This window comes from Rhinolophus hipposideros (genome assembly GCF_964194185.1).
Source record: "Rhinolophus hipposideros genome assembly, chromosome: 15".
Lineage (NCBI taxonomy): Eukaryota > Metazoa > Chordata > Mammalia > Chiroptera > Rhinolophidae > Rhinolophus > Rhinolophus hipposideros.
The window spans coordinates 28,869,144-28,887,153 of record NC_138061.1 but is presented as its reverse complement, the minus strand read 5'-3'; the positions used below and the strand labels follow the sequence as shown (position 1 = coordinate 28,887,153).

Genomic DNA, 18,010 nt, shown 5'->3' with positions numbered 1-18,010 from the left:
ACACACACACAATCTAGTAGAGCAGGGGAATAATAAACAATATTATCGCCAATTCAAAGTTTTGTATTCTGAAAAGCTAAAATTATTTTAAAGTAGAAATAATGAAATATGTAATTTTATTCACAGACAATATAATGCTCATTTCTCATCTTGTTTTATTAATTCTGTTGGAGCTCTCTTAGTTCAACATAACTAATGAATACCATATCATTTACATTTCTTACTACCCTTGTAATTTGAAGTTATTTTTTCAGAGTAATTGTTCTCAGTGGCTAAATATAGGACCAGATGTTAGGAGAGCTGGGTTCTGATTCTAGCTCTGTGAGTTCCTAGTTGATTATCTTGGTTAGGATGTTTTTCACTGCCAGTAACATCAGACCCAGGTAAGAATATCTTTAACAATAAGATAGTGTAATGCGAGAGACCCTGCTCACTGCGCCATGTGTCGTGTGGGGCAGCCTGCTGGGTCTCTGCTCCTGCTCCCCACATAAGAACGCAGGATGTGGCTAGGCCAAAAGGAACACCCATGGAGCAATAGGTAGGGGATTCATACTACTATAGTATCACTGGAGGCTGGATTCACACGACGTGCGATCTGCTGTCCACTTTTCTGCTAACCGACCGACTCTCACTCCCCAGCGCAGCCGTGGCAGTTATATCAGTGGCCAATTGGCTAACTGGCTACAGCTGATGGCCAACTAGTCACAGCTGACGGCCATCTACTACCCGAGCCAGCACCCCTCCACGTGAGGCCGAAAGCCTGGAAACTGCTCTCCAGGGCTGTATCCCCACAGATAGTTATTATCTCATTTAACAAGAAGTCCCACAGTGGGGCAGTTCTAAGGCTGGTTAATTCAGTGCTCCATACAATCATCAAAGTCCCAGGGGCTTTCCATTGTCTCCTGGCCAGGTCTCTGCTACCTTCAGTATGTTGATGAGGTCTCCTACAATATTATGGTGGCAAGGTGGCTGTTGCAGCTCAAGGCATGACATGTAGACATGACAAAATTGTGAGGCATTTCCTGCAAATGCCACTTTCATCACCTTTTATCTAAGGAACACTTTTCCCCAAAAGCCTCGTGGTAGATTCCTCCTCCTTCTTCATTGTTCACAACTGGGCCTTTTGCCTGCCCTCAGACTAATCTCAGGCACCTTATATAGACCACCTATGGACTGGGCAGGGCCCATACTCCCTGAACAAATTACCACCTGATACCCAAATAAAATCAGGTTCTGTTAGCAAGGAAGAAGGGGAGAATGGATGTTACGTAAGGCAATCAACACTTTGGCTACTCCATATGACCTTGGCTAAGCCTCTTAACCTATCTAGATTTATTTTAACTACCTATAAAAGAGCTGCTTATATACCAAGTACTTTTAATTATGTGTTAGAGTAGTGCTCTGTATTATTCATTGAATCCTCACAATAACCCTGTAGTATGAATTCTATTATTATTCCCATTTTACAGATGGAAAAGGTTAAGATTAAGTGACTGGTTCACGATCACAAGTTCATATAAGCAGTATTGCTGGGAATTGCAGGTCTTTCCAGCTCTAAAATTTTAGAATTATAAATTAACATAAAACATGCAAACACATGAAATTCATATAGCATATGGTAGATAATGGAACAGTTTGTTTAATAATGTTTAATTATAATCACCTCCAGGAATTCTATGATGAATGGCCAGTCAAGCTTGGTGAAGCTGAGCCTTATAAAGGTCCAAAGACACCAGATGGCAGAGTAAGTGTAAACATCTTTGGTGATATAGTGCAAAGTGCTAAAACGAGAGACAGCCATGCAGAGAGGAAAGAGCATGGGCCTGAGAAGGCCTGGGTTCTAATCCTGTAACTTTATGTGGGAACTTGGCGTAGAAAGAATACTGCACAAGGAATTTGAAATTCCAGTCCTAGCTCTACCCCAAGCGAGCTGAGTGGTCTTTGCCTTAACTCACTATTTAACTTCTTAGTTTCCTTTTCTGTAAAGCTAGGACTTGGTGGATAGATCAGTAGTGTTCCATGGAGAGCGATCCATCAGAGCCACCTGCACAGCTTTTGAAATACATTGTGCCCAAGTCCTTCTGACATGCTGGATTGGAATCTCCTGGGAAGGGTTGGGTTAGATTTACTTCCCCACTTGACTGCAAGCTTCACAGGGCAGGAACCGTGTTTCACCACTGAAAGGGAAGGTAATGGAATGGAATATGTCCAGACCTCAGGTTCTTCATCTGTCTAAAGAAGTAGAGAGATTAGTTCTCAGGTCTCTGGGAGCTTTGACAACATATCCACAGACTCCTGTTTGTGAGGCACCTGTTCAGATAAGCCGGTACTGAATGGGGGGCATGCTCTCTGTGTAGCTGGGAAGGGAAAACATTGACTGAGGTTGAGAAATTACATGATTTGTTCCACTGAAGTTATCAGGCAGATATTTCTGGACGATAGAAAGGGATGAGTTCAAAGCAAAAGAAGTTTCCCCTAAAAATTGTTTGGGTGAATTCAACTTTTTAAATTTAGTTCAATGGGCTTGTTCTTGTAATATTTCCAATATATAACAATAATATTTCTAGTTTTATTACACATTTTTAATCAGGACATGAGTATTTTGGTAATTTACATTATGCAGAGAAATAGGGTGGGGAAATAGGTACTATTTAAATGAGTTTTAAAGTATAAGTTCGTCGATGAAAAGTATTTTTTTTGAGGGGGACAAGATTTTTCTCACCATCTCTTTCTTTTTAGGAAATCATCTTTTATAAAGTCATTGATTACATTTTACATGGAAAAGAAGAGATCAAAGTGATTCCGTGAGTATTGTCGTACAGCAGCCATTTTCTTTTTGTACACAGTGCTTTTCTCTGTATAGCAATGGTTTTCTTTCTTCTGTTCTTCCCCAAGGACACCTCCTGCAGACCACTGGACTCTCATTAGTGGGTTGCCAACTTATGTTGCTGAAAATGGATTTGTAAGTTATTAAACACATTCAAATAATAATGGATGGAACTCGTATTAGCTAAGTGATAGAAACAAATGTGAAAGCAAGAATGTATCAGGGAAAGGTGAGCTGGCCCCTTCCTTTGGCTCAGGATATAGGAGAGAGGAAACTTGGCAGTTGAATGTAAGTTCACTAGAGACCCCTAAACCCTACAAGAAAATATTTTGTTGACACGAGAAAGGTTGATCCATTCCCCAGCTTCTTATTCTGCAGCCAACACATGTCAGAGTCTTTTGGAAGTCCATGATTCATGCTGGATTTCGTTTGATCTCAAGGGACAGTTCCCTTGGTCAAAATTTTTGAAGCATGGAAGATTACTGACAAAAAAGAAAAATATATAAAGAGAGAACTTTGCCACTGAAATTTGCAATAAAAAGATGTAGTGAATTGATACAGAAAGTGAAGATTTTTGCCCTGGCTTGTCAGGTGGAGTGAGGTGAACAGTAGGCCAGGCCTGGCTAAGAGAGGTCAGGTGTAGAAAGACAACAAATAAGTGATCTCTGGTAGGTCCCATAGGTCTAAAGGCCAGAAGGTAGGGTCACCACAGCTTTTCCACTTGGCCTCAATAATACTTTCCTTCTCATGGCTGACTTTTCTCCTGAATTGGGCTTCTCCACCATCTCTGTCATTTTTTGGATCAAGATTCTGTCCTATAAGAATGTTTGAAGCTTTCAACATTTATGCCAGCATTTTTCTTTATTCCCCCTTCAGATCCAAGTTGCTGAAATATATTTACAGCATTTATTTGCATATTTGTTTTTTTCTTTAGCATGGTCCTTGTGTTTTTGGCAGGGTTCATTCATCTAGTTGCTTTGAATTTGGAAGAAGAATCCTTAGAGGCTAGGAGAGTAGGAAGGAGTAGAGACGGTGCTAAATGTCATCCAATGACTTAATTAGCAGATGATAAGGTAACTTCAATGTGTTGGTAGCAAATTTGGCCTAACCAAGGTCCAGTGTGAATAATCTGCCCGCAAGCCGTTGAAAGCTATGGAAGAAACCCTCATACCTGATGCATTTTTCTTGTTCTGTGTTGTGGGTTTAATGACTCCACTATATGATGTTTCAGGACTTTTGTTCCCTCTTGCGTTACAGATTTGTAACATGCTGAATGCCCCTGCAGATGAGTACTTCACATTCCAGGTAACCTTGCCCTCTGCCAGCTCTCACCCCAGTACCAGGGAGGAGGGGAACAGCACTCTTCTCCCATCCCTCCTATCCCCAGGGTCTATGTTAGACTCAGAGACAAAAAAGAATAATAATCATTCTGAAGCTTTGGGAAAACATCTAAATGCTAAATTCTATGGCCTATAAAAGGCTATAAGTGCTTTTGTAATTCTGAAAAAGTAAACTTCCATATGGCCAAAAAAGTGAGAGAAGGCTTCAGAGTTGAGACTTAATCGGAGTCTCTAAAGGTGACTAAATAAGCCAACAGGAGGCTAAAGCATGAACAATGTGGTGTGGTCAGTGCTCGGCTACCTTTGCTCTGTTGCCTACTGTGCAGGTGGCCACACCGTGGTTCTCAAACATCAGAGGGCATCAGAATTACCTAGGGAGCTTATTCAAAATACATGCCCATGAAACAAGCTTTTTAAAAAAATCTGTTGCACGTAGTCCTTGGGCCACACTTTGAGGAACACTCCTAATCTTCTGTGTCTATGTCTCTCATTAGACTGCTGTCTAACGAGAGGTAAAGGCCTGTGACTTATTCATCTTAGTATCCCCAGCAGCTAGCCAAGGTCCTGGCACATCACTGGGGCTAGACAGATATTTACTAAATGGAACCACACCACAGAACAAAAGACTATCTCGATAGATCAGTCAGGAAAACAGAAATGACACTAGGTATTTCAACAGAGAGAATTTTGTATAAGAAATGAGCTAAACAGGTGTTAGAGGACAGAAAAAGTGAATAGGAAACACTGAGGTGACACAGAGGTAAATGCTTCTCATCCCTAGGGCTGGAGAGGCAAAGAGAAGGGTTAGGTTGTCACAATACCGACCCTTGTGTTCTAGTACACTTAATTGAATGTACTAGTATACTTTTATGGCTCTATCATCCTAGACTGTTCTGACATGGCATAGGAATTGTGTGTCTAATACCCAAAGATTATTCTTTCTTCAAATTAAAAAGAACCCAAATGTATGTGGGGGGGATGGCTATAAAGGGCTGGGGCAAAGGAGCTCGATTCTAGTGGAGGGTGCACTTATCTACGTAAGTAATGAATCTGCATAGAGCCTCACACACATGCAGTCACCCACCCAGACACACACACACACACACACACACACAAATAAATACATACAGATCTGGTGAAATTTGAATAAGCTTCATGGATTGGACCAATGTCTATTCCGTGGTTTTGATAGTGTGCTATACATAAGATGTTACCACTGAGAAAACTGGATGAAGGGTACTGGGGACCTCTCTGTACGTTTGTTTTACAACATCCTGTGAATCTATAATTATTTCAAAATAAAAAGTTTAAAAAAGTAACATAAGTGTTTATTATTTGTAGAAAGGACCTGTAGATGAAACTGGCTGGGTCATTAAAAATGTCTTGTCCCTGCCTATTGTCAACAAGAAAGAAGATATTGTGGGAGTAGCTACGTTTTACAACAGGAAGGATGGAAAACCTTTTGATGAGTATGATGAACACATTACTGAGGTAAGAGCAATTGTAAAATAATGGAGGTAAACGAAATTCATGAAATAACAGAAAATGCATAATGATTTTTTTCTGGAATAATATTTTTGAAGGGCAATTAAGACATGAGTCACACATGGTTGCAGTCAGTAGGTTGTTGTGTCATTTCTGTTTATTGACTTCTATAAACAGCACCATTTTCTACCAAAGTATGAACTTCTGGTCTAATAAAAATTCTCTACAATACTAGGAAATTGGGAAGGAAGGTTTGTATCTCCTTTCTCTTCACCCCACTTCTGTTCTCTCTATTCTCGCTCTCACCCCAGCCCTCTCTCTGATTTTTAGGTCACGTTTATTTTATTGGATTCTTGTAATTTCTCTTTTCTAATAAAGTATTCGGGATGCATGGTGCACTTTGAAAATCAAGGGCGTAGCCTATTTTCTTGTCTGGGGCATTATTAGTATATTTTTCTTAGATTAAAACAAGGAACTAGGTTGTTGATGGTGGAAGGGAGATTAAGTGATAGGAAAGCATGCAGATTGCTGCCTCCAAATCAGTTTTGCTTTGATTTTAGAGAATTGAATCACATGTTATTCATTTCAGACTCTCACACAATTTCTTGGATGGTCTCTTTTAAATACTGACACCTATGAGAAAATGAACAAGCTAGAAAACAGAAAGGACATAGCTCGGGAAATGCTCATGAATCAGACCAAAGCTACTCCTGATGAAATCAAGTCTATCTTGGTAAGTGGGGAATTCAGTCCTGTGGCATCGGGTGGTATCTAACCAGGGCTTCTGGAATTCACCTAATTACCCAAAGGTCTGACAAATGAGAATAGGTTTAGTCCTGAGCTAAGGAGGGCAGACAAAGAAGGGGGTTTTAGGGAGGTCCTGGGTGGCCCAGTGTACATGGACCCTTACTGGACTTCCAGGCTGCCTGGTTGGAATGACCCTTTGTTAGAAACAGCTTATGGGTCTGTAGGAACTGAAGTAGTGATGTCTAGATTCAAGTGTGTTAGCAAGGGAAAAATATTTCAGGAAGGAAAACATATCAGTCAGCTATTACCATGTAAAGCTGCATAGCAACTATAACATCTCAGTGGTATACAACAATAAGCTTCTATTTCTCACTCATGCATTTGTGGGTTGGCCAGGCTTCAGTTGTTCTTGATTGGGTTTGGCTCCGAGCTGTGAGTTCGGATTGCTCTATGTGTCTCTCTCATTTTTCTTGATCAGCAGCTACCTGATAGATGTTCTTTTCATGATGATGACAGAAGTGCAACAGAGCAAGCCTCCTGTGCAAGCACATTTCAAGTCTTTACTCATACCACATTCGCTGAAATTCTCATGGGCCAAACATGATCAAAACCAACATCATGGATGATGGGGGAGCGAGTAGATATTTACTAACAGTATTCTAATTACCACCAAACGAAGGGAAAATATCACATACCCACTATTTCTATTCCTTCTATTTCCCTAGCGTTTAGAGTGTGTGCAAGGTATAGTTTTGCTGCAGTGTTGTTTTTTGTTGTTGTTGTTGTTGTTGTTTTGGTTTTGGTTTTGCTGTGTGATTTGAGAGGTAAGAAAATTTGACTTGAGAGTTTGATATGTTGAAGATGAGACGTTGAAGATGGGGAGAATAAAGGGAAATTGTTATATACTAATTAAAAAGCAGATGTAAGCCCTTCCTTCCTTCCTTCCTTCCTTCCTTCCTTCCTTCCTTCCTTCCTTCCTTCCTTCCTTCCTTCCTTCCTTCCTTCCTTCTTTCTTTCTTTCCTATGTACAAACAACCTATGTACAAACAATCTCTCTCTCTCTCTCTCTCTCTCTCTCTCTCTCTCTCTCTCTCTCTCTCTCTCTTCTTACTCTCAAGACAGCTGTTGTTACATTTTGGGAGGAATAGAAAAATTAATTTGGTTAGGTTATTTCTTGGAGGAAACTCTTCATATTCATGTGCTTTAGGTTTTCTTTGTAGCCAGAATGCATCTTTGTCATGGAACTCATTACAGCATATTTTAAATGTGTTTTAATTGATTTTAAAAGCAAAGGAATCAGAGAGAAATCTTCTCCTTTATAGGAATTTCACCTCAATTGCTTTTACATTTTAGAATTTTAAAGAGAAGTTAAATATAGATGTAATTGAAGACTGTGAAGAAAAACAACTTGTCACAATTTTGGTAAGTGTTTTCTATCCTTAATGCATTTTTAATAAAACTTATTAGGACATGCTTTCTCATTTTTCAAGTAAATGAGATACCGCTTCCCTGACACCTTTCAAAGCTAAAAAGAAAGGAGGTTTCTTCTAAAGAGATATTCTGGCTTCCTGCTGTCTTCCTCTTCGTTTCCTACAGTCCAATCCACATAGGTAATTTAGAATCTCAGCTAAACTAGACTACGAAATAAGACTGTAGAGTCTACAGTCTTATGGCATAGACTCTTACAGGCATAGACTCTACAGGCAGTATGGACTGGTTGATTTCAATAGCTTTGGATTACACCACGGCCACCCCAGAAAACACGACAGAATTACAGAACATAGACCCTTCTGGGCACAATTATCATCTGCCATCTCTAGTTTCTCTTCTGAAGCCTGCAGTAATTCAGTGTTTTCCTACTGTCCACTTATTGGGCCACCCCTATTATTTCTGGTTGAAATGAATTTCTCTCCCAGTTCATTAATCCTATTATTTTGTGCCTACTAAACCCATCCAAACCCATTTTCTACTATTTACTATTAGACCCATCCAATAAATTTTTAATTTCAGAGATTATGTTTTTCAGTTCTAGAAGGCTCATTTAATACCTTTTTAAAAGAAGATTCCAACTCTGTCTTAAAACTTTTAAACAGTGTTGTCTCCTTTGTCTAAATTCTCCATATCAATACCTGTGTCACCTATAAGTCTGGTTCTACCATTTATTTTTATACTTAGCTTTCAGTCATTTGATCATTTTAAAGCATGCTTCATATTTTTGTTTCATTGAAAACTGGACATTGTGGATGAAAACTTGTAGGGGCTCTAAGTGATACTATCTTTCTGCAAAGACGGTTAGATTTTCTTCTAGCAGATGAATAGAGTTGGTTTCAGATTTTGATTTTAGGAATGGTCTATTGGTTTTCCCCTTACAACAAGGGTTAGAGCCATTATTTCTAGAGTGTGGCCCTTCTGAGATCCCAGCTGAAAGTTTGGGATATTTCCCAAGGCCCCAAGACCAGAGGCTTGAATACAATCTGATTGAAATGGAACTAACATCACATTTATTTTCCCCACTAACAACCTTATCCTGTTTTCCACAGCCCCTTTCCAATCTATGATGTAAGTGTTCCTCTTTCTAAACTAAGAAATACTGAATATCTCACCTTCCCCTTTCCCGTCTTTTATGGCCTCTGTCCTACCATCTGGCCCTTGGCCTTTGAACCCTTTTTGAGAGCTTCATTCCCACCCTGCATATTTTCATGTCACCAACGCTCTTTCTCCTTGCCCATTCTCCTTGGCACCACCTCTGAACACTTTCCTCTTACACTCGGCCCAAAGACGACACTTCCTTCTCCTCACCTGCCCTCAACAGCATGTATCGTCTTATTAAAAAATCATAATTGACATCCATGACACTTTAGAAATTCTCTAGTTCTCTATGTACAGGAGAAAGAAGTTTATGTTGGAGAAGAAATGAAATGGGTAAAGAACCAGTAGCTTTATCAAAAACACCCTATTTTAATGTAAAATCTGCTCTAGGCTTGTTCCAAATCATTGCTGCATAAAACTTAGAAACTTGAGAAACAAACACAGAAGTATTTCAGAGGAATTCTTCAAAATTATCTTGGCATAATTTCCCAGCTGCATAATTATTTGTGCATCTCTACTTACCATGATTCTTTCTATAGGTGTGCACTTTACTTCTGGGTTCAGGGAAGGCCTGCCCTCCGGTATTCAGTTTCTCCCACAGTCCCAGGCACTTGATACTGTGCTCTGTCAGTATTCTAAGCTTTCACTTCCCCTAGTCTGTGTTGTATAATTTTTTCACTAAGTTAAGTTCCTTAACGGTAACATCCATATTTTTATTTCCCAAGCCATGTCAATATTCATGTGCCCAGTTCAGTGTTTTTTCACATAGTCCTAAGTCCTAACAAGATGTGGGTTAAATGAGATGTCTGCAAGTGTACCAATACCCTGCAGGGCACTCATTCAACAAACATTTACTGAGCACCTCCACGGGACATCTCATGGTTCTGGGACAGACCACAGCAATACGAAAGACATGATCCCACCCTTGCTCAGCTCCCAGTCTCATGGGAAAGTGTTACTGAACGTGTAAAGAAAATACAATAGAATTGAATTAAGTTATCATTTACTATTTACTGAATATTTCTTGAATAGGAAAAATGAGAAGTTGAGTATTAAAAATGTGTAAAGCTGAGGTAACTAAACATTTTATTTTGAATCATAGAGGGAAAAAATAGCCACTTAGAGTCGAATTTAGAATTGAATCCCATGACTTAGAAAGTTTCTTGATAGGAACTGGATTTATCAAGGGGATCACTTCATTGACTGTAGATGCCTGACCAATGCGCTGTACAACTGAAGCTGAAGTAGAATAATATTGTCTGTCAACTATAAGAAAAAATATATATATATATACACACATATATATATGTCATGGGAGGTGGAGTATAGCATAAGGAAAATACTCAATGGTACTGTAACATGTAGGATGTCAGCGGGGTAGTAGTTTGGAGGAGGGGGTTACATCACTTTGTGAGGGGTATAAGTGTCTAACTATTATGTTGCTTTGTACACCTGAAACTAATTTAAAACAATTTCTTACTATAGTTGAGTCTCAGTTTCACCATCTGGAAACTGGGGACCATTGTGCAGGTTTGTTGTGAGGATAATATACGCAAAGTGCATAAACCAGTGCCAGGCCTGAGAAGGCTCCATGATCGGATGTGGTATCTTTTTACTGTAATTTTGTTTTACACCTAATGCTGAACATGTGAGACTAAAAAGAAAAAAGATGAATGCAATTTGACACAGTTTGTCCTTATTTCAACAGAAGGAGGAGTTGCCAGATCCAAAGGCAGTAGGTCTGTACGACTTCTGCTTCAGTGACTTTCCCATTACAGAACACAAACTGATTAAGTGTGGGCTACGGCTGTTTTTTGAAATAAATGTGGTGGAGAAATTCAAAGTGCCCGTAGAGGTAAGATGGTCTTTAATGTAAAATACTGAGTGATTCTGCTGCTGTACTTCACTAATGTTTCCCATGGTTCAAAAGATTAACTTTAGTTTGGATTTTAAATTATTATTAACTTTGTAAATATATCAGCTTAACCCCTGTAAACAAGACCAACTGATCTTTTTAGATAAGATTGTCACAGACCTCCTAACCTTTAGCATTCTGTTCCAAAGTCTGACCGGTGTTGTCTTCTTTTGGTAACAGGTTCTTACCAGATGGATGTACACGGTGAGAAAGGGGTACCGTTCCGTCACCTACCACAATTGGCGGCACGGGTTCAATGTGGGGCAGACCATGTTCACTTTGCTGATGGTAAGTACAGAGCTGTGTCAATCACTGTAAACCTGCACATTTCCCTTCTGAGCATGGCGAGAACTGGAGACGGTCCATCAGTTTAGATCAGTAATTTTCGAATTCATGGACATAATTCTATAAAAGCTAAACTCTCCTGTAGATGATGCCAGACAGTGTGGGTATCCTGGGGCACTTGACTGGATTATCACTGATAATAACGTACTTACTTATATACTAACACACTTAAAGGAAATTTCAGTTACCTGCTGTTTTTCTTTCAATTACAGTTGGCATACAATATTATATTAGTTTCAAGTGTACAACATAGTGATTAGAGATTTATATAATTTACCAAGTGATCACCCTGATAAACCTAGAACCCACCATACATCTGACACTATATATAGCTATTACAGTGTTATTGACTATATTCCCCCTGCTGTACTTTACATCCCCATGACTGTTTTTATAACTGCCAATTTGTACTTCTTAATCCCTTCTGCTTGTCTCTTACTCTCCCCAACAACCCTCCCGTCCTACTGGGTTTTGTAATTGGCCAGAATGAATTACCATACTCAACAAGAAATAAAGCCAACTTGCTCTAAAAACTCAGCAGGTCCCCTTTGTTGCAGGCTGGCCTGACTGCATGTGCTGCAGAGATGTATTAATCTAAGTACAACGTATATGTTTTTCAGACAGGAAGACTAAAGAAATACTATACAGACCTTGAAGCCTTTGCCATGCTTGCTGCTGCTTTCTGCCATGACATTGACCACAGAGGCACCAACAATTTGTATCAGATGAAGTAAGTGAACACACGTGGCAAGATCAACATGTACTGATGACGTTTGAAGATGTCTAAGGGGAGAATGAATGAAAAGCACTTTGTGAGCAGGTTTAGTTTTCAGTATCTTTAATCTCCTTTAATCTGGAATCATTCCTCAACCTTTTTGTGTCTTTTAAGATGTTGATATTTTTGAAAAGTCCAGGCCAGTTGTTTTGTAGAATATGCCTCAGTTTGGATTTAGCTGATTGTTTCCAAATTACTAGATTCAGGGGAAACATTTTGGGCAGGAATTTGCATAGATGATGTTGTGTCCTTCTCAGTGCATTGCATCCAGAGACTTGTGATATCAAATTATGCTGTTATCTATGAGGTTAAGTTAAACTATTTGGAAATAATGTCTAGTTGATCTTTTTTATGCAAAGGTTCATTTCTCCTTTGTATTAATAACTAATCTGTTGTTACTTTCAGACTGGGTGAATATCTAGCTCCCTGGTAACATTTCTTGACTGATGTTTTTAAACCCAAAGGAGTTAAAGATACTACTCTTTTTGACTTGAATTGAGCTTTATTAATTTTTTAAAAATCTTCGGTGCTGACACGGAATAGGTATTTGAATATATGTTAAAGTTATGATCAATTATGATATTAATCAGACATAATCTAATTGTTCCCTATCTAGAGTATTTGGTTTGCCAGACCTGTGAGTGACCTGTTAATGACTTCTTCCTGCCTTAAAATTCTGTTCTTTCTGAAATAAAATGAAACTTCTCTACTAAGGCTGCCACCCTTATTTCTGATTTCTTCCTTCCTGAGAGTTATTTATTCCAAATTTCCATAACAAAGTCGCCACATTATCTATATAGACCTTTGGCCTTAGCCTCTCTCCATCTTTTCTTCTTTTCACTTTTTTATTTTTGATGTCACTTCCCCTTCTCGAACAGGAAGAACTGAACAAAGATAGGATACCAAAGACTGAGGTCCCCACTTACCCAAAGCTGTGACCCAACCATTAACGAATGGCAAATTTAAGTTTAAATTTATCTCACTGTCTTGGAAGAGGAAAGACGTGTTATGGTGATTTTCATTTTGGTTCCAGGAAATTCTTAATGAACATTTTCTATGCAAAAACTGTATGGGCTTCAACAGGGTTGCTGCATGTGACGTAAGTCACAGTCCACGACTGTAAACTCCTGGGAAGTTGAAAATCTTACATGCAGGGGATGAACCAAACTTCCTAGTTTAAACAATTTGATCATTTTATTTGTTCAACAAAATCAGGGTGTTTTTTTTTCTAAAGGATTTTTTTTTAAAAAAAGAGCATATTCTCATCTTCTAAATCTAAAAAAAATATTTTCCAATATGCTGCTTTTGACCATTTCACAGGCATTAGGGGAGAAGGAGAGGGAAGAAATGAAAAAAAAAAATCCTCAGACAGTCAAGATTCTATATTGTATGGACTCAGGTGTAATCTTCAAACAGTTAAAATGATGGCATATCCTTGTTGTCCTAGATCCACATCTCCGTTAGCCAAGCTTCACGGATCTTCTATTTTGGAAAGGCACCACCTGGAGTATAGTAAGACTCTCCTGCAGGACGAGGTACGTGAGCCTTTCTGTAGGGCAGCTCACAGGCTCTGCATCAAAACAGTAACCCATAGGAAATCTTTGGAAAGAGGGAGGCTTTGAGTTATGGAGGCCGACAGTGTATACCTTTACTGAAGTCACTTGACAGAAGTTCCTATAGTGCAACAGTTTTTGAACAACCAAGATGGAAGTAGCTGAGATAAAGGAGAAAAAGCCATGGAAAGTCATAGAATCTCTATGGGTCTGTGAAGAAGAAAAAGCTTACGGTGGATGTAAAAGGGCTCCAGGCATCCTAAAATATGTATAAATGTAAAATGTAAATGTATGTATAAATGGTTACACAGCCACTGATTTTCTTATTCATTCATGAGCCCTCACTCACTGTAGGGCATGGTCTGTACCTTTGAGAAAGTCAAGCTTTGGTAGTGGAGGGAGGCATTAAATCGAGATATAGGCGAGAATCAGACAAATGCCATTAGGGAGGCACAACGAGTTCCAGAGGAAGACATCACATTCAGGAGTGGGCAGGGCCTAAGGGAAATCAGGGTGGCTTAATGCAGGAAATGGCTTTGAGCTTCATCTGGAATTCACTTTGATTTGTAAATATTATGCACTACTAACATTCCATGGGAGGTCATTATTCTTCTTCCCTTTTTCAATTTTATTTAAGGAGTATATAGGCTGTGGAAAAGTTGTGGATATAATCTATACTTATACTTAAAAAAAAATCTCGAGAAAGTTCCAAACCCAAAACAATTAAAATGAGTCATTTATTAGACAGAAGGAAACACTGTTTTGTCATGGCAAAGAACTTGTTTAGAGTCACACCTGCTCGATAGGCTAAATAAGCCCTCTGGAGAGTGAAGCTTTTCTCTGTTTCAATAATGATCTTTTCATTAAAGGCTCAGGGGAAAGAAAACACAGAAATACGTCCAAGTTTAGATATAACACTACATTCTTCTAGGTAATGAAAAGCCAGATGGGAAAACTTATAAGGCAGAGTGACCAGGCAAAAAAAAAAAAAATGGAAAAAGAAAAAAAAAATGACTTGAGTGTTTTTAATAACGTATGATTAATGCAGCGCCCAGACATAGGGACCCAGACCAACTGCGTCAGAATTATTGATTTAGCAGGGCAGGGGTGGGCAGACTGTTAAAAACAGATCCTGGGCTTCTTTTCATGCTGATGGGGCTCTCTGGGGTGGAGGCCCAGGAATCTGCATTTTTCAGTAAGTACTTTAATAATTCTGATGTACAGTCGGAACTTCTCCGTGCAGTAGGATTTATGCCATAAAAATGATGGTCGTATCTGATCTGTGAAAATTAAAAGGCATAGAATTGAAAGTAATTCAGAAAGGGAGGGTAAATTGTTAGTATCCAATTTGTTACGAGTCTCTGTTTTACTGGTTGGGACAATCTTATATTTGGGGGTAAGAATTTTCTACACATCCCACTGATTATGTGATACCACAGGCACATCGTATCAAATGTAATTTATTATTTAATTTTACATTTACTTACTACAGGAGAATATGTTTAAAAACTATAGCCTAATATTTAAATGCTTAACATCGGAAGGCTTCTTATGTTTCATATGTTTTTTCCTTCTGGGATTTCACAGTTTATAATAGAGTCGTGGGTTTCCATCTTGTTTTAATGTTGTTTACTCAGCAGTCTGAACTGGTTTTGATAGCTATATAAAGGCTTATTATTCTTTCTAAAAAGGAATATTGCATCTCGGTAATCTTGACCTTCTTGGTAAGGACCTGTCTACAATGCTATTCAACCTGCTAATTGCAGACTTTTAAGGACTGTAAATAGAGTCGCTAGGCAATGCAATCTCAGAGCTTTTTATAAGCAGGCAAATTGAATGCTGAAAAAAAAAATAAAATTTTTAGCTATCAGATGTTCTTTATATATTTTTGGGGGACAATGTAGTTTTCTTATTTACTTTTTTTGCATAAAGAAAATATTTACATTAAAAACCTTATTTTTTTTTAAATAAGGGAAATGCTTAAGATTTATCTAGCAAATTTGGCATTTTATGGGCATGACTCACAGATTTTGCTTTGCATATTATAAGGCTTTGATCTAAAATGTCCTTATATCCCAGTAGAGTAGCATTCACTGCTTTGAGGATTAGAACCACCTGTGTTCTAACCAGACAGAAATCCACCCTTTAACCTGAGTGGCTAGCTGGAAAAACCTGGTTAGTCAAATTTGTAAGAGTATAAATGTTAATACTACAATGTATTGTAGAAATGATAAAATTTCTCAGCATAAGTAACAGAACCATTACTCAAAACTCTTCGTTACAAAGTGTATGATAATTCTATTTGTGCTTTTTTTGTACCAACCCCATCTTATGAAGAAAAAATTAAATATCTTGTGTATGATTACCATGGACATGTTGGCGATCTTCTCATGGGTATTGCTGGTACCACCTTGAAGACTAGAATTGCCTGTACTTTCTGTGGCCTCACCTCCTCTGGATTGAATTAGAGCCATTTTTACCTATTTTGGTGTGCTACACAGAATTTATATTTTTGTTGCCATGTTAATAGTAGGGGGAGAACAAAAATAGACTCTTTCTGTGAGCGCATGGGGCCTAGCTGGAATGAATCTGGAAGATAGGCGTCGCCTCTTGTTCTGGTGCACCTGTGTCAACATCATGTTTTCAGCAGTCCTCAGGAGAATAAATGGAATATTACACACTTACATATTTTTAAAATTGATTTAATAATTGTAAAAATTAGAGGACATTGCTCCAATGACTTTTGGCTTTAAAGCATTGCCTTGAAGAGGTATACATGGCCAGTCTGATTTTCTCCCTAGCATGTGAATTGCTTTTTCTGCATAGATGCTCTTATGACTCTTTATTCTTCATTTTTTGATAACTTTACCTGAATGTCTTGATGTTAATCACTTTGCATCGGGGTTTTTCCTGACTATGGGTAACACTCATATGAGCTACCGTTTCATGTGTTTATTGGCCTTTTCATGTTCTCTTTTTTGGTTTGCTTGGCGTTGCTTTTAACTTGATTTGGAGGAATTCTTTACATATTCTGGTTTACATGTCTTTTGTTGGATATGTGTATTGTAAATATCTTCTTGTCTGTGAGCTGCCTTTTTACTCTCTGAATGATGGATTTCGAGGACCAGACTTAATTTTAATGTAGTTCAATTTGGTCAATTTTTAAAAATGGGCTCCATTTTTCTTTTAAAAAATCTTTGCCTACTCAAGACCATGGAAATATTTTTCTCTAAAAGTGGTATTGTTCTATTTTTCTCATTTAGATTCACAATGCTTTGACAAATTAACTTTATACATGATGTGTGGTAAAGATTAAGAGGAGGTAAAGATTTTTCTTTCTATGTGGAAATCCAGTTGACATAGCACCATTTATTAAAAAGGTCACCCTTTTCTCACTATACTTCAGAGCCACCTTTGTCATAAATCAGGTAACTTTATGGGTTTGACTGTGTCTGCACTCTCTGTTGTTCCACTGGCCAATTTGTTTCTCCTTTGTCAAATACTATATTATTTACTGTACCTTTATAGTAAGTTTTTAATTTCTTACACTGTAAATTCTCCAGCTTTGTTCTTCAAGATTGCCTTGGCTTTTATTAACCCTTTGCATTTCCATATAATTAAAGTCAGTTTGTCAACTTACAAATGCACAGACATACACAAACCTGTTGGTATTTTGGTTGGAGCTGCACTGATTCTATAGATTCTTTTTTGTTTCTTGTGGTAGTTATGCAGAGGTTTTATGCTGTTTTCTTTTGAAAATTACTCATCCCTTAATGGAACCAGCTGTCTGCTGAAGAATACTGTGGGAGAAGGGCAGAAATTAGTTGAAGAAATCTTCGGCTTCCTGTTTATTGTCTCAAACACTCTCTCAATTCTATTTCTTTTGTCTGGGAAACGCACTTCTTTGATTGTGGCTTTCCAGAAGTTGGTGAGACTCATATTGAGCAAAGCTGATGAGTTATAGGCTCTCTGTGTTATGATCTGGCCATTGCTGTCTGTCTCCCTTCACTTCTTGTTACCTATGGCTTACTCTTTGTCCTAGGAGATTAAGTAGTTGGAGTCAATACAAATGTATATCAGCATAACTTTTCCATCAACTTCTCCTCTGTTGCTGTTCTGTAGTGTCAAACTGGGTCTGGGGATGTATCTGTTTCTCCTGTCCACATCCGGAGACCCCTTGCTCTAATTAAAGGATCACTGGCTCTAGGTTTATTTAAAAGTGAAAAAACCATCGCATGTGTGCGTATGTGTTTAATCCTAAGTTTTTTCCAAAATTTAATGGTGCTTCCAAAAATGCATTTAACATTAGAGAAAAAGCAAACGAAGGCTAATGGGAAAATAAGGTGAAGTATGGTAAAGGCCCAAAATGTGCCCAAAATGTATACAGGAGGTATAAACACTTACTACACATGGGCCATACATTTGGTCAAGAGC

General features: G+C 38.4%; 1 protein-coding gene and 1 long non-coding RNA gene across 3 annotated transcripts in view; one reads left to right on the top strand and one right to left on the bottom strand.

The window, feature by feature from the left end:
* Nucleotides 1–18,010, top strand: part of PDE6C (phosphodiesterase 6C) — a gene marked incomplete at both ends in the record, with an annotated part of 37,000 nt that overhangs the window by 8,567 nt on the left and 10,423 nt on the right. For both annotated transcript variants that reach the window (XM_081073543.1, XM_081073544.1), the window contains 11 exons: nucleotides 1,670–1,744; nucleotides 2,740–2,804; nucleotides 2,896–2,962; nucleotides 4,085–4,132; nucleotides 5,509–5,658; nucleotides 6,242–6,385; nucleotides 7,753–7,821; nucleotides 10,697–10,843; nucleotides 11,084–11,191; nucleotides 11,869–11,978; nucleotides 13,471–13,558. In XM_081073543.1, the coding sequence (XP_080929669.1) occupies nucleotides 1,670–1,744; nucleotides 2,740–2,804; nucleotides 2,896–2,962; nucleotides 4,085–4,132; nucleotides 5,509–5,658; nucleotides 6,242–6,385; nucleotides 7,753–7,821; nucleotides 10,697–10,843; nucleotides 11,084–11,191; nucleotides 11,869–11,978; nucleotides 13,471–13,558 (1,071 nt within the window). The remainder of the gene's footprint in view (nucleotides 1–1,669; nucleotides 1,745–2,739; nucleotides 2,805–2,895; nucleotides 2,963–4,084; nucleotides 4,133–5,508; nucleotides 5,659–6,241; nucleotides 6,386–7,752; nucleotides 7,822–10,696; nucleotides 10,844–11,083; nucleotides 11,192–11,868; nucleotides 11,979–13,470; nucleotides 13,559–18,010) is intronic.
* LOC308507833 overlaps nucleotides 1–18,010 on the bottom strand; it is a 32,446-nt gene that overhangs the window by 6,390 nt on the left and 8,046 nt on the right. Inside the window, exons 2-3 of the long non-coding RNA XR_013994941.1 lie at nucleotides 17,239–17,376; nucleotides 11,899–12,031 (exon numbers count right to left, since the gene is read on the bottom strand). This is a non-coding gene — a long non-coding RNA (uncharacterized lncRNA). The remainder of the gene's footprint in view (nucleotides 1–11,898; nucleotides 12,032–17,238; nucleotides 17,377–18,010) is intronic.